General features: G+C 45.3%; 1 protein-coding gene across 5 annotated transcripts in view; it reads right to left on the bottom strand.

Annotated features, from left to right (window-relative positions):
- INPP1 (inositol polyphosphate-1-phosphatase) overlaps positions 1–14,462 on the bottom strand; it is a 174,094-nt gene that overhangs the window by 128,894 nt on the left and 30,738 nt on the right. For 4 of the 5 annotated variants that reach the window (XM_072120965.1, XM_072120962.1, XM_072120966.1 and 1 more), the window contains 2 exons: positions 7,731–7,952; positions 6,152–6,212 (listed from right to left, as the gene is read on the bottom strand). In XM_072120965.1, the coding sequence (XP_071977066.1) occupies positions 6,152–6,212; positions 7,731–7,934 (265 nt within the window). In that variant the 5' untranslated portion in view covers positions 7,935–7,952. Of the gene's footprint in view, positions 1–6,151; positions 6,213–7,720; positions 7,953–14,462 lie in introns of those variants that run through there. The other variant, XM_072120967.1, reaches the window with a different exon arrangement.

The raw sequence follows: 14,462 nt of genomic DNA, 5'->3' as shown, positions 1-14,462 counted from the left end.
ATGGTCCTAGGTACAAAGGAAAAGGAATCGTCCATCACCCCGGCGCCACCTGAAGGACTCAAACACCTGATTTATGTCACCGGAAGACAATCTTTTTCCTCAACTTTGACCATGGACGCTCTTGGTTCCCCCAGGAAGCTTTGGTGATCGGAGGGACCGGCGAGTAACCTCCTACTTTTCACTACTTTCTATACGTTAAGTATTAATTGTTAAATTTATGGTATGCCCCTTTCTTTTGTAGGGTGTCTAGGGTTGGCCTGGGGGGGACTGTGGGTTTTCCACTGCCCCCACAGACCACCGTTAAAAACACTCATACCAAAATTAGTCTGTAAAGACGTTGATTGGTTATGTCTAACACTCAAAGTGTTATTTTGTTATTGTTCCCCTTTCCCTCCCACCTCTCCTCTTGTGTCTCTATCTAGGTATCTGCTACTAGCCAAACAAACGTGGCCCCTCCCTGGTAACACACGATCGTTGAACTGCAATGTCACCCACCTCACCAGGGATGAAAGGTACCATCTGCGTCCTCTATCCTCGCCGCCAGCATCATGGTTAAGATTCTGTCACTAAATGTTAAAGGGTTAAACTCCAATGCGAAAAGACGCATGACCTTATTAGAAATGCGGGCACAGGGGGCAGAGACCGTGTTTTTGCAGGAAACTCATTTTGATGCCTCAGGATCATGCGCTTTTGCGAAAGGCATGTACCCCCTATCATACATGGCTGTGGGAGAAAGACGGCGGGGAGGAGTAGCTGTGTTAATAGCGGCTTCATGTCCCCTCCAGGTTACTGAGACAATATTGGACCCAAAGGGAAGATATATCATTATACACGGGTCCCTCAAGGGGATACCTATCACTCTATGTAATGCACCCAATACGGGCCAATTGAGATTCCTTAGAAAAGTCTTTAAGCGCCTATCTAGATTCTCACCAGCAATGTTACTCATGGGGGGCGACTTTAACCTGCCTTTTTCGGCACACATGGACCGCTTAGCAGAACAAAATGCACCTCCATCTCCCACCCTCATTAGACTCACAAGAGAATTTCGGATGCTTCTCAGACAGCAAGGGCTCTATGACTTGTGGAGAATAGACAACCCAAAAGATCGCTCCTTCTCCTTCTACTCCCCACCACATGGAACACACACTAGGATAGATTATTTCTTTGGATCCATACAACTTCTACGGATTATGAAAAAGTCAAATTTAGGCCCCATAACATGGTCGGATCATGCCCCCCTAATACTAGAACTAAATGCCTCCAACCCGTGCATAAGAGCATGTCATTGGAGACTTAACGAATCTCTTCTGAAAAAGCCCCTCCAGCGAGATGCATTGACCGAGGTAATCACTAAACACTTTCAGAGCACAGCGGATTCTATGTCATTGCCAATGTGCTGGGAAGCACACAAAATGATGGTGAGGGGAAAATGTATCTCGCTGGCGGCTGCTGCAAAAAAAGAACAAAATAAAACCAAGATAGAATTGCAGACCCAACTTCGCTCTTTAGAGGATGCCCTCTTACTAAATCCATCCAGACCCCTCCTTAAAAAAGTAGTGGAAGTCAGAGCCAAATTAAAGGAACTTACTATCACACACATAGAGAAACTTCTGCTTTATTCTTAGCAAAAATACTATGAGAGAGGCAACAAAGCCCATACTCTACTAGCGAGGCAATTGTCAGAAAAATCTAGTAGATCGACACTCCCACTCCCTTCGGCGCCCAGATGGATCCATATCCTATGACCCTCAGGAAATATCAGATATTTTTCAAACATATTTCTCAAAGCTGTATGATCTGCCGAACGCATTGCCTTCAGATCCTGCCCTGCGCGACTCCCAAATCGACTCATGTCTGCAGTCATGTGACCTCCCCCGCCTCTCCCCTGAAGCATTGATGTCCCTCAACACCCCTATTGAGGCGGAAGAACTAGCAGAGGTTGTAAAATCCCTCCCATCGGGCAAATCCCCAGGCCCAGACGGATTCACATACCTATATTATCAAACATATCACTCCATTCTTTCCCCCCACCTACTTAAACTTTATAACGCCTTCCTCCAGGGGACGCACATCCCACAAGAAATGTCATACTCGTATATCACCCTAATTCCCAAACCTGACAAAGACCCACTGGACTGCTCCAACTATCGGCCCATCGCATTATTAAATGCGGACTATAAGATTTTCACGAAAATATTGGTCAATAGGCTCCTACAATGGATCACTCAGCTAATTCACAAGGACCAAGTTGGATTTGTCCCGTCTCGGCAATGGGGGGATAATACGAGGAGAACCATTGATTTGATTGAGGTAGTCAATAAAACTAAAAGTGAGGCCCTCCTTTTGAGCCTCGATGCAGAGAAGGCCTTTGACCGCCTGGGATGGTCTTTTATGCTACGGACCATGAGGGCATATGGCCTTCAGGGTCCTTTTCTAGAGGCAATTAAGAATTTGTATCTTTTCCCCTCTGCCTCAATCAAACTACCCCACATTACGTCCTCCAGGTTCCCAATACGTAATGGGACGCGCCAAGGCTGCCCACTATCCCCTCTTCTATACATCCTATGTATAGAACCGCTAGCGGCAACCATTCGGCGATCTGTAGATGTCAGGGGAGTGCTAGTAAGGGATAAAGAGTTTAAGCTCTCGCTCTTTGCGGACGATATCCTACTGACCCTCACTCAACTTCACACTACGCTCCCAAATCTGCACAGATTACTAGACACTTACGGTAGACTATCAGGCTATAAGGTTAACATTAGTAAAACAGAAGCCTTACCTCTCAATTTACCTCAGCCTACACTTACCTTATTGAAAGCGAATTACAATTATAGATGTCAGACGTTATCCTTAAAATACCTGGGCATCCGACTCACCCCTACTTACAAAACATTATATACTCAAAACTATCCCCCCCTGATTGAATCGGTAAAGACTCTATTGCAAAAATGGAACTCACTACCGATCTCTTTTTTCGGTAGAATCACGGCAGTTAAAATGACTATCCTTCCAAAATTTATGTACCATTTCGAAACCCTACCGATCCCGGTTCCTCTAACAACTCTCAGGAAAATACAGGCTTCACTAATGCACTTTATATGGGCCCACAAGCGCCATAGACTAGCGCGTACATTAATGGTTCAACCAAGGGATAGGGGTGGTCTAGGTGTGCCGGACCTGCTTAAGTATTATTGGGCAGCGCATCTGCGTAGAATTCCAGCCTGGTCCACTCTCCTCGCGTACTCCAAATGGATGGAGATAGAAAAATTGTGGTGTGCTCCAACACACCTGAACGCCTATCTTTGGGCAACTGCCTCAGCCCCACCAGAGGTTGCACTCCTAGGTCCCATGAACCATACCAGATCCATTTGGTTGAAATGCAGCAAACTTTTTCCCTTGGAATCCACCCACTCCCCTATGACTTCCTTCTTATATAACCCACTCCTCCCATCGAGCCTCACGGGCCCTATGTCTAGGCCATGGCACCAAAAGGGCTTGTTTCGCTTTGCGGATATTATTGAAGCAGGCTCAAAAATGATTTTAGAGTTTCCAGATCTGGTAGACTGATTTAGCTTACCATCTCAAGCTATGTTTAGTTACCTACAAATTAAATCTTTTCTCTCCTCCCTATATGGTTCACTGACAGTATCTATACCCACAGACTTTGAGCGACTTTGTAAGTTGAACACATCCACAGCAGGGCTCATCTCCACAATCTACAGAATACTAATAAACCCCAACCCGAAAGAAATACCAAAACATACCTATATGAGGAAGTGGGAATCTTTCTTGGGCAGAGAACTGCCATTGGAAACATGGCAACAAGTATGGAATAGAGCAGCGAAGACGTCACAGTGCGTCCAGTACAAGGAAAATCAGTATAAATTACTAATGTTATGGTACCACACACCGGCACTACTGCATCGAGTTTACCCTGATTCACCTGATACTTGCTGGCAGTGTGGGGCAGGGGGGGCTGATGTGCCACTTATATTTTGGCTCTGCCCAGTTATACAACCTTACTGGTCCACCGTTACGAGTATTCTATCCTCGGTTCTCAAGTGTCAGATCCCCACGGACCCCAGTGTATGTTTACTGAATCTCTACCCGGCAGGACTGCGTAAACACTCATCTAGGCTGCTACTGCACCTCCTTACTGCAGCAAAATGTTTAATTTCCGCGAAGTGGAAAAAACCCACAGCACCTTCTAGAGTGGAGCTCTGTACTCGTATACAAGAGACCCGAACTATGGAATATCTCACTTCACTCCTGCAAAATAAGGTAGATACCTTTAATGGCATCTGGGCTCCGTGGGATGATTATTGGACGGGGCGGAATGTTTGTTAGGAAACAGCTTCCATGACAGGAAGCACCCACCACTCAGCTAGTTCGGATATCAACCACCACCTCCCTCCACCTTGTGTCTTGTCTTGTGTCAAATCCCCCCATTGGTTGATTTACTCTGTTCTCTCTTTATGGAGTTGTTTCTTATGTTCTCTTAATGATATGGTTCCTGGGGATTCCCCCTTTATTGTATAAATGAATCTTTGTAGGTTGGCAAGACCTACTCTCTTCACTATGTTTTAAAACAGATGTATTAATACTGTATTCCAATTGTGGACTATGTAACATTCTTTACTGTTGTATAAGCATGGAAAAAATGAAAAAACCTAATAAAAACACAGTTATATAAATAGTCTCTCATTTCCAATGTATATGTATGAACCAGAAGAAGTGCTCGGCTCGAGCGCGAAACATGTTGTTCGGAACTAATTTTATAGACTTTTATTTATTTATTTATTATTGTGTACCCATTTTATAAAATTAAAAGATCTTGAAAATACCAATTGGGTCGTCCTAACGCCATTCAAACGCTCAACATCGCTACATACATCCATTGGACTTATATTGGAAAATTGTATTTCTTTTAATATATAAATACAAATTATTTACTGGAAATCTCCCTATCTTACAGTGAGGGAAAAGACTCAAGCACAATTAGGATACAGGATTTTGTGGCTAACAAGTCTCCCATGTGTAGTTATAAAATGGGGTTTCAGAAAACCATTGTAGAGGAAGCCCCCCCTTGTCCTGGCCACAGGCCTAGGTATAAAAAGATCTTTGGAGAGAATTGGAGATCTATTTGTACATTGTAATTAGGTGTCCCCTCAGTTGTTTTTTTTCTAAACTGAATAATCCCAAATTTTGTAATGTATCATCGTATTCTCATCCCCCAATTCCTATAATAATCTTGGTTGCTTCCCCAATCAGGTCCGCCGGAGTCAACCTTCTTCTTCCTGGTGCATTTCAGTGCTTGATCTTGCTACACAAAACGAAAGTTAAATCCTGTGCTCAGTCCAAATCAGTCGGATCGTCCGACGGGCCGCACCCTGATTTCTGTTGCATGAAAGCCGGTGCCAAAGCGCCAAAATCTGATCGCGTGCGACACAATTCCCGCCGGCAAGATCCCCGAAAAGTCGGAAAACCCAACAGGACCCTTAGTAAATAAACCCCAATATTCCATGTCTCGTTTGACAAGTGATTTGTATAAAGTCAAAACTATGTCCTTATCATGAGAATCTATTTCTCTCTTGATACATCCCATAATTTTATTTGCTTTAGCAGCAGATGCCTGGCTCTAATCACTGAAATTGAGTTTCCTATCCAGCAATATCCCCAAGTCTTTTACCCCATCAGTTTTGCCTAAATTTTTTATCATTTAACACAGAATTGTAATTTTTATTTCCTTTACCCAAGTGCAACTTTCCATGCATGTACATTAAACCTCATCAGCCATTTCTCAGACCATTCCTCAGCTTACAGAGCTTAGTATCATCTTTAAGAGATCATTAATAAAAATATTAAAAAAAGGTGGACCCAATACTGACCCCTGTGGCATCCCACTGGTAACGTCAAGCCAATCTGGCAATGTGCTATTGATAACGACCCTTTGTTTTCTATCACTAAGCCAGTATCACAGCACACAGTCCAGTTTCCACAGACTGAACCGCTTTACATTGCAGAATTCACTACCATTTCCCCCAGAGAAATCACAGCCATATTTAGCTGGCTTTTTCCCACAGCAAAATTCTGCAGTGAATCAGATTCATTTGTTGCATGCCTTCAACAGGAATTTACCATTACCTACCATGTTCATTCGTAAATTCATTGGATTCTTCTCCTCTCACATTTTTTTCTAAACCTGGAAACTAAAACACTTACAATCAGTAAATTTTAAGGAAACAAAGAAAAAATATTGCAGTGTATCACTATTGAGATGTCACATGCCATTGCATTGTTTGACATGACATTACTATTAAGGCCATGTCAACAAATGCCACAAATACCAAGGGAAACAGAGACCTTGTAAAACAGCAATGGGAGTCTCAGCAGTTAAAGGGGTTGTAAACTTCCGGCTATTATAATTACATGCCCTATTTTTATAATACCCATAGTTTTTCAGAAATTTGCTGTGGCGAATAGTTTTTTAAAACGTTATTACCTTTTATATTTGCTTGCCCTGGACAGAGTAATTCTGCCTAAGGACTTCAAGTCCCAGGATACTCCACTCCCAAGGAGCTGTCTGCTTGCATCAACAGAATGGACAGGGCAGCTATTGGCTGAATGCCTGTAAAACTAAAAGTGCAAGCCTTGCAGTGCGCACATATACCCTCCGCTGGCTCAGCCTGCGGTACGCACACCGCAGGCTGGAGACTACAAACAGCTGCATCAGAGCGTTCTCTCCACGTATGCGCAACTGGAGCTGAAGCAAGTCTCCTAGTCATTACTGTTGAGATCTGTAATAAAAACAAGTTTGGTCCCAGTAACTACTGTATTCAATATCTACAGAATGGTCAGGAATCGCTAATAACACTAAATTAGTTTATGTTCACACTTTAGTTTATATACAACATGTATATGGCTGTACAACCCCTTTAACTACCACACAGTTTTTTTCTTTCCAATTCTTTCCATGCCTCTTCCTCTTTTTTTTTGGCAAAATATACAAATATTCAGCACTCAATTTTAGTATGCAAATAGGACAAACATGTGGACATTCTAATACCATGCTATTTATCCATTTGGCACTGAATTCCTAGTTATTAAAGGAAATCTAGCACTTACAAAACTTTTAAACCCACATACACTTTTATCTAGATTCAGGTATGCTGAGGAAAGTTATTAGCTTCTTCACAACTCAAAACTTTTGGACTAGAGAAAAAGCAACAAAAAATCCCTCACCTTTTTTGTAAACCACATTTATGGTTCCACCCTTTTCCCCCACCCCCAAACATAGTATAATATTGGTCTTAATAGCCCCCATATCGTATAATGCCCCTTCCTATAGCCAATTCCCCCTCTTTAATTTTATCCTTTCTTCTCCCGTGCTCTAACTGTGACTCGGAGGAGGGGCGGGGCCAGCCGAGTGGAGGTGCTACCTCCTCACATGACTCCTCCAGAGACATGTGAGGAGGTAGCAGGAAGCTGATCGCGCCTCCTCCTGGTCCTGTTGCCCTGGCTGCTCTTCAGCTGTGATCTATGGGACCAAGAGGAGGCGGAACAAAGAGAGGGAGAGAAAGGCAGCCCCGGACAATCTCCCAACAGCTAATCTGTGATGGACTGAATTGTGGGCCTGTGGATATGATTATGGAAACTCCTTTAAGGTGTTACAATATTAGATAATGGTGACATCCAAATTATTTCATACAAGACTTACAGCTCTATACCTTTTTTCCAAGGTCATGTTTAATGACCTCCTGAACCAAGACATCAGCCAGTGTTTTAAAATCTGTCAGAAACTTTTTATTCCTCTCATCTTCTTTTTTTTCTTCTATTAAGAGCTGAAATAGAGCTTCTTCCTGCCGACATGCTCGAGCAATACATGCAGCCTTCTCTGAGGCACATAACAACTCATGGAGGATTTCAGACATGTTTGAGAGTCCTTTACACTGTAAAATGAAAACACATATTTAGTATTACAAGGTGAGCATTAAAACCATTCTTATATTTCAGTTTAAAAATAGTTTTTCATTGCTTCCCGAAACCCTGAACCAGTAAAACTTCTACACATTACAATTTTAAGTGTGTATATTGTTTCATACAATAGTAGACTATAGTGAGCAAAATTCATATGTATGAGAAACAGTATGAAGTAACATAAAAATTGCAGTGTCAAATGGCAAAAAAGTGGGATTTTTGGGTAATTTAATATTTTTTCTTTTTACTATTTTTCATACCCCCTAGGGCAGTGATGGCGAACCTTTTAGTGGCCAAGTGCCCAAACTGCAACCCAAAACCCCCCTTAAAATTAAAGCAGTAACTTATTGCTCCCTGTTCTTAAAAAACTTTCAATCATATTGGCCTCCTGATGACAGCAACACAGTAGAAAGATGGAATTTTGGGGCCAGCAGGAGGTCCTCCAAAGATAATTTGCCCTGTCTACTCATTCTCCCTCTTCCTACAGTCCCAAGTAGCAAAGTATCACTTTAAATATGACTGAAAGCAGCATCTTTTAAATTGCTTGGACCTGCAGGAAGATTCTTTGTGTCCGGTCTGGTGTGCTGGGGCAATGGCCCGGGTGCCCACAGAAAGGGCTCTGAGTGCCACCTCTGGCACCTGTGCCATAGGTTCGCCATCACTGCCCTAGGGTGCTTTAAAGGAAACCTACCACTTGATCCTGGCCAAAATGACCTCCTCACACCATCCTCTGGGCTCTGTACCACTGATCCCAGGACATCGTCACGGTTACACCCGGGATCCTCGGTATGGATTGCGAGTGCACCCGTGCCTGCTGCCGCGGTCCCCGCTCCCCCAGCTCTCACTTACCTCTCCTGGCTCCGGTCTGCACTCTGGCTCCCACTAGAGAGGGCACGCGCGGACTTCTCCCTGCCTTAAAGGGCCAGCGTCCTCCTTATTGGCTCTGGCATTCCTGGCTCGGCTATATAGCCTGGCGACTCCCAGCATCCCCTGCCGGATCTTCAGGTCATTCTACTGGAGAGAAAGCCTTCCTGAGCGTTTCCAGACGCCTCTGTGTTTCAGTGTTCCTATGGTGATTCCTGTGTTCCGTGTTGTTCCCATGTTCTGTTCCCTGATGCTCCCATGCTCTTGGTGTCTTGTGGCTGTCCTGGTGTCTTGTGGCGGTCCTGGTGTCCTGTGGCGGTCCTGCCAGCCATCTCGAGGTCCTGCCTGCCTTCCCGTGGTCCTGCCTGCCATCTGTGGTACTGCCTTCCCGTGGTCCCCGTGTCCCTACCCTGGCTGCCGCCGCGGGCCTAATCGCACCCGTGGAGCGACTTAGTGACTCCCCGCCGCTGCAAGACCATCCCGCTTTGCTGCGGGCTCTGTCGAAGACCAGGAGTTCATTTAGACTCCGCTCCCGGGTTCAGCTAAGGTTGTTATCTCCCGAGGTGGTCCAGGGAGTCCACTTACTTAGTCCTAAGGGACTAATCCCCATAGACTGTGACAGTAAGATCCGGCCATGGACTCTGCCAAGGTCTTGTATCGTGCAAAAGCCATGGACTGTGTTGAGGATCCGTACCTGCTACTGGGTGACCTCCCTAGCACCATCGCCCGGCATCCCAAAAGATTGCTGTCCAAAAGGAACTCTTGGACAAACTCGCTGCCACTCTTCGGATGATTGCCTCCCAGCAGCAGGCTCCCATAACTCCTCCCGTTGCTTCAGTCACCCCACAATGTTTTTTGGCAGTAGAGACTGGACCCGAAAATTTTTTGCCGGACAAATTTGATGGCAACCCCAAATTGTGCAGGAGATTTATTTCCCAGTGCTCACAGCACCTTGAACAGTTATCCTCCCAGTACTCCACTGAACGTTCTAAGGTGGCGTTCATCTACTGTTTGCTCTCTGGAGAGACCCTGGCCTGGGCTACCCCTCTAATGGATAGTGGTGACCCGGATATGGCCTCCTATACCAAGTTCCTGAGAAAAATCCAGTCCAGGTTTGAACCACCTCAAGTTCGGCTACTTCGCCCCTCCTGCCTGGTTCAGTATCCCCAGAGACTCTGCAGCTTCCCAGAGCTGCTCCCGTGACTCTGCAGCTTCCCAGAGCTGCTCCCGTGACTCTGCAGCTTCCCAGAGCTGCTCCCGTGACTCTGCAGCTTCCCAGAGCTGCTCCCGTGACTCTGCAGCTTCCCAGAGCTGCTCCCGTGACTCTGCAGCTTCCCAGAGCTGCTCCCGTGACTCTGCAGCTTCCCAGAGCTGCTCCCGTGACTCTGCAGCTTCCCAGAGCTGCTCCCGTGACTCTGCAGCTTCCCAGAGCTGCTCCCGTGACTCTGCAGCTTCCCAGAGCTGCTCCCGTGACTCTGCAGCTTCCCAGAGCTGCTCCAGCAGCGCCCAAGCCTCCAGTGGCTCCGCAGCTTCCCGCAGCTACTCCAGACACTCCGCAGCTTGCCAGTGCTGCTCCAGAGACTCCGCAGCTTGCCACGGATGCTCCAGAGACTCCGCAGCTTCCCACGGCTGCTCCAGTGGTGCCCCAGCCTCCACAGCTTGCCAGTGCTGCTCCAGTGGCGCCCCAGACTCCACTCCAGAGTCTCCACCGGCCTCCCCTGAGGCCGCTCCAGAGTCTCCACCGGCCTCCCCTGAGGCCGCTCCAGAGTCTCCACCGGCCTCCCCTGAGGCCGCTCCAGAGTCTCCACCGGCCTCCCCTGAGGCCGCTCCAGAGTCTCCACCGGCCTCCCCAGAGTCCTCGGTACGGATTGCGGGTGCACCCGTGCCTGCTGCTGTGGTCCCCGCTCCCCCAGTTCTCACTTACCTCTCCTGGCTCCGGCCTGCACTCTGGCTCCCAGCGTGTAGGCCGCATGCTTCTTCCCTGCAGTCGCGTGCTCCTGCCACTAGAGGGGGCGCGCGCGGACTTCTCCCAGCCTTAAAGGGCCAGCGTCCTCCTTATTGGCTCTGGCATTCCTGGCTTGGCTATATAGCCTGGCGACTCCCAGCATCCCCTGCCGGATCTTCAGGTCATTCTACTGGAGAGAAAGCCTTCCTGAGCGTTTCCAGACGCCTCTGTGTTTCTGTGTTCCTATGGTGATTCACGTGTTCCGTGTTGTTCCCGTGTTCTGTGGTGTTCCGTGGTGCTCCCGTGTTCCTGGTGTCCTGTGGCGGTCCTGGTGTCCTGTGGCGGTCCTGCCAGCCATCCCGAGGTCCTGCCTGCTATCTGTGGTACTGCCTTCCCGTGGTCCCCGTGTCCCGACTTTGGCTGCCGCCGCGGGCCTAGTCACACCCATGGAGCGACCTGGTGACTCCCCGAAGACCAGGAGTTCACTTAGATTCCACTCCCGGGTTGCGGACAAAAACCGATAGTTTAGGCAAAAAAAGGATTCTATAAGGTGATTTAGGCCGGGATCCAGTGGTAGGTTTCCTTTAATGCCTAGATGTGTGTATGTGAACTGACTTGTTGAAGATGTAACAGAATTATAGCTGAGTCGCAGTGTCTAGCCCAGAGCTGGGATATGACACAGTGGTAACTTGTGAAATATAAAAAAACATTTTGGGGGTTATTAGAAGACGTGCCACACATGGAAGAAGAGTAAAAAAAGGACAATTTTGTTTCAGTATTTTATTTGCTTAGTCAAAACATTTCAACGTCGGAATGGGAAACAATTTGCAACAGCACAGACATATTCATGAACAGTGTACCTAAATAATAAAAACAAAATATTATATCAACAATGAATGAAAAAAAATATATATTAACCCCTTAGCGCTCTGCGTTGTAGCTATACTGCGCTGAGTCCCACGAATAGCGCTCAGCGCAGTACAGCTGCATAGCAGCCGAACCGGCATCGTTAGCTGCGGGATTTCAACGGTAATCTACACCCGCGGTCGGAGTGGGCTCATTTAACATGCCTTCCGGGGGTCTTTACCCCACGATCGCAACATCCCCCCACCCACCCCCGCGCCGTTTTCGGGGGGGGCTGATCGCTGTTTTGGCACCTCTGGGGTCCGATCGGGACCCCAGAGAAGCCTGAAGGCGGTTCCTTCTGCATAGGCTGGCACTGCTAATACCCTGCAATACATGAGTATTGCAGAGTATTATAATGAACAAGCAATCAGATGATTTCTTGTTCATATCCCATTGTGGATCAATTAAAATGTAAATAAAAATGTTTTTCAATAAAATATAACTCTATAAATCACTAAAAATGCCCATAAGCCCCAAAACATATTAAGAGACATATAACGCTCAAAAAAGTCTAAATCATAACACAAGCCCCACATATATAGTATCACCGCGTCCGTAACAATCCATAGAATAAAACTAAATAACTATCGAACCCATATGATGAACGCCGTAAAAAAAAACGTTAAAAACCCGCCCAAAATTATGATTTTTACCTATTATATCCCACTAAAAATGCAATAAAAAGTGATCAACAAAACATATGTACTCCAGAATGATACTGTTGCAAAGAACAACATGTCCCGCAAAAAACAAGCCATCAACCAGCTCTGTAGCCAAAAACGTAACAATGTTATACCACTTGGAAGACGGCGATGCAAAAATGATAGATTTTTCCCCACATTAGGGTTTTATTTGGCAAATTTAGTAAAACATAAGAAAAAATATTCATGTCTGGTATCCCCGTAATCGTATCGACCCATAGAATAAAGATAACAGGATTATTAGGATACACGGTGAACACGAAAAAAAAGTAAAAAATCCAGTACAGAATTGATGCTTTTCTACTCATGACCTCAAAAAAAGTTCCTAAATTTTCAACAATAGGTGATACCAACCCCAAAACGGTAACACTGGAAAAAGCATCTCATCGCGCAAAAAAAAAATGCCGTCACATGGCCCAAATAACGGAAAAGCGAAAATTTTATAGCCTTCAAAAGGGGGCAACCAGAAAACTAAAATCCTGGCAGCTGCAGGGTGCTCCTTCCCTTCTGCGCCTCGCTGTGCCCCCATAACACAAGTAATGTCCACATGTGGGGGGTTGCTGCACTCAGGAGAAATTGTAGAACAAATTTTATGGTGGGTTTTCTCTTTTTATCTTTTGGAAATGTGTAAATTTTAGGGCTAAATGAACGTACAACCGACAAAATTTGACCATTCTAAATTTCACCGCCATTTTGATTCAATTACTATGAAGATCTCAAGGGGTTAACAATCTTTGTAAATGCTGTTTCTGATAGTTTGTGGGGTGCAGATTTGAAAATGGGTTGGTTATATAGGGGTTTTTTTATGCTAAATATGTAAAATTTAATTTCAAACAGTATTTATCCCCAAAATAGTCAATTCTGAAAATACGGAAAAGCGCTATTCGATTTGTAGGCCGCGTGACGTCAAAATAAATTATCCAAACATTGCAAAAATTATGAAAATTTAAAGTAGACAAATGGGAAATGTTATTCGGCAAGTTATTTAGGTGGTAAATCGATCTGCCTGAAAACGCGGTGATTTTGAATTTCGAAAATGGCAAATTTTTCAAAAAAATTCATCATTTTTTTCCGTTTTTTGTAAATAAACGCAAAACTTATCAGCCAAAATTTACCACTAAAATGAAGTACAACATGTGGGGAAAAAAAACAAATCTCAGAATCGCTTTGATAAGTAAAAGTGTTCAAAAGTTATAACCATATAAAGAGACGCAGGTCAGAATCCAAAAAATGGGACTGAGCCTTAAAGAGAACCTGTCATGCAAAATAATCCCCCTAAACTAAATATATTTTCATAAACTGCCATTAGAGAGCATTGCCTCTATGCCTTCATTGTCCCTCTACATGCCTGTAAACCTAAGCAATGAGGTCCTAAAGCTGTATGCAAATGACCTGTGAAATGTCCAATGAAGCATTAGCATATCCACTCTATTCATGAGTAGGAGGCACAGCCACACCCCCAGTGCTTGACTGACAGCCTGTATAATGATGTGCTTCCTGGTGCTAACGCCCCCTGCAGCCTGTGTGTGGATGTGTGTGTATAGGAGAGATACAGCAGCTCCAGGCAGCCATGTTACAGCAGAACATGTCAGATTCATGTGTAGCTGATGTCTGTGTCTCTCACCTGTATATTAGGAGGATGCAGCACACACAATAGCCATGCTTTACTATACATTACACACAGACATGAGCAGGGGGAGGAGAGGGGAGGGGGAACAGGAGTGACATCACTGCCTCTGACCATGTGACCAGACTCATTTAAATAATAAAGAAATGATGATTTTACAATGATTAATGTATGAAATGACTAGATAAAGGCTGGGATGGGATCCTTGTGAGCTGCTCCAACAGGTAGTAGTGACAGGACAAGTGACACAGACCTGATGACAGGTGTGCTTTAAGCTGTAAAATGGCTGCGTCCTTAAGGGGTTAAAAGGTTCAGACATTATTAAGGCAGAGTCGCAATGTCATTCACCAGGGGGAATGGGTCCTCAGCGGGTCTTCAACATAATAATCAGACTATGGGGCTCTCCGGAGATAGATCTCTTCGCCAACAGAGAGAATCG

This window comes from Engystomops pustulosus, chromosome 8, assembly GCF_040894005.1.
Source record: "Engystomops pustulosus chromosome 8, aEngPut4.maternal, whole genome shotgun sequence".
NCBI lineage: Eukaryota > Metazoa > Chordata > Amphibia > Anura > Leptodactylidae > Engystomops > Engystomops pustulosus.
This window is presented reverse-complemented; position numbering and strand designations above follow the sequence as displayed.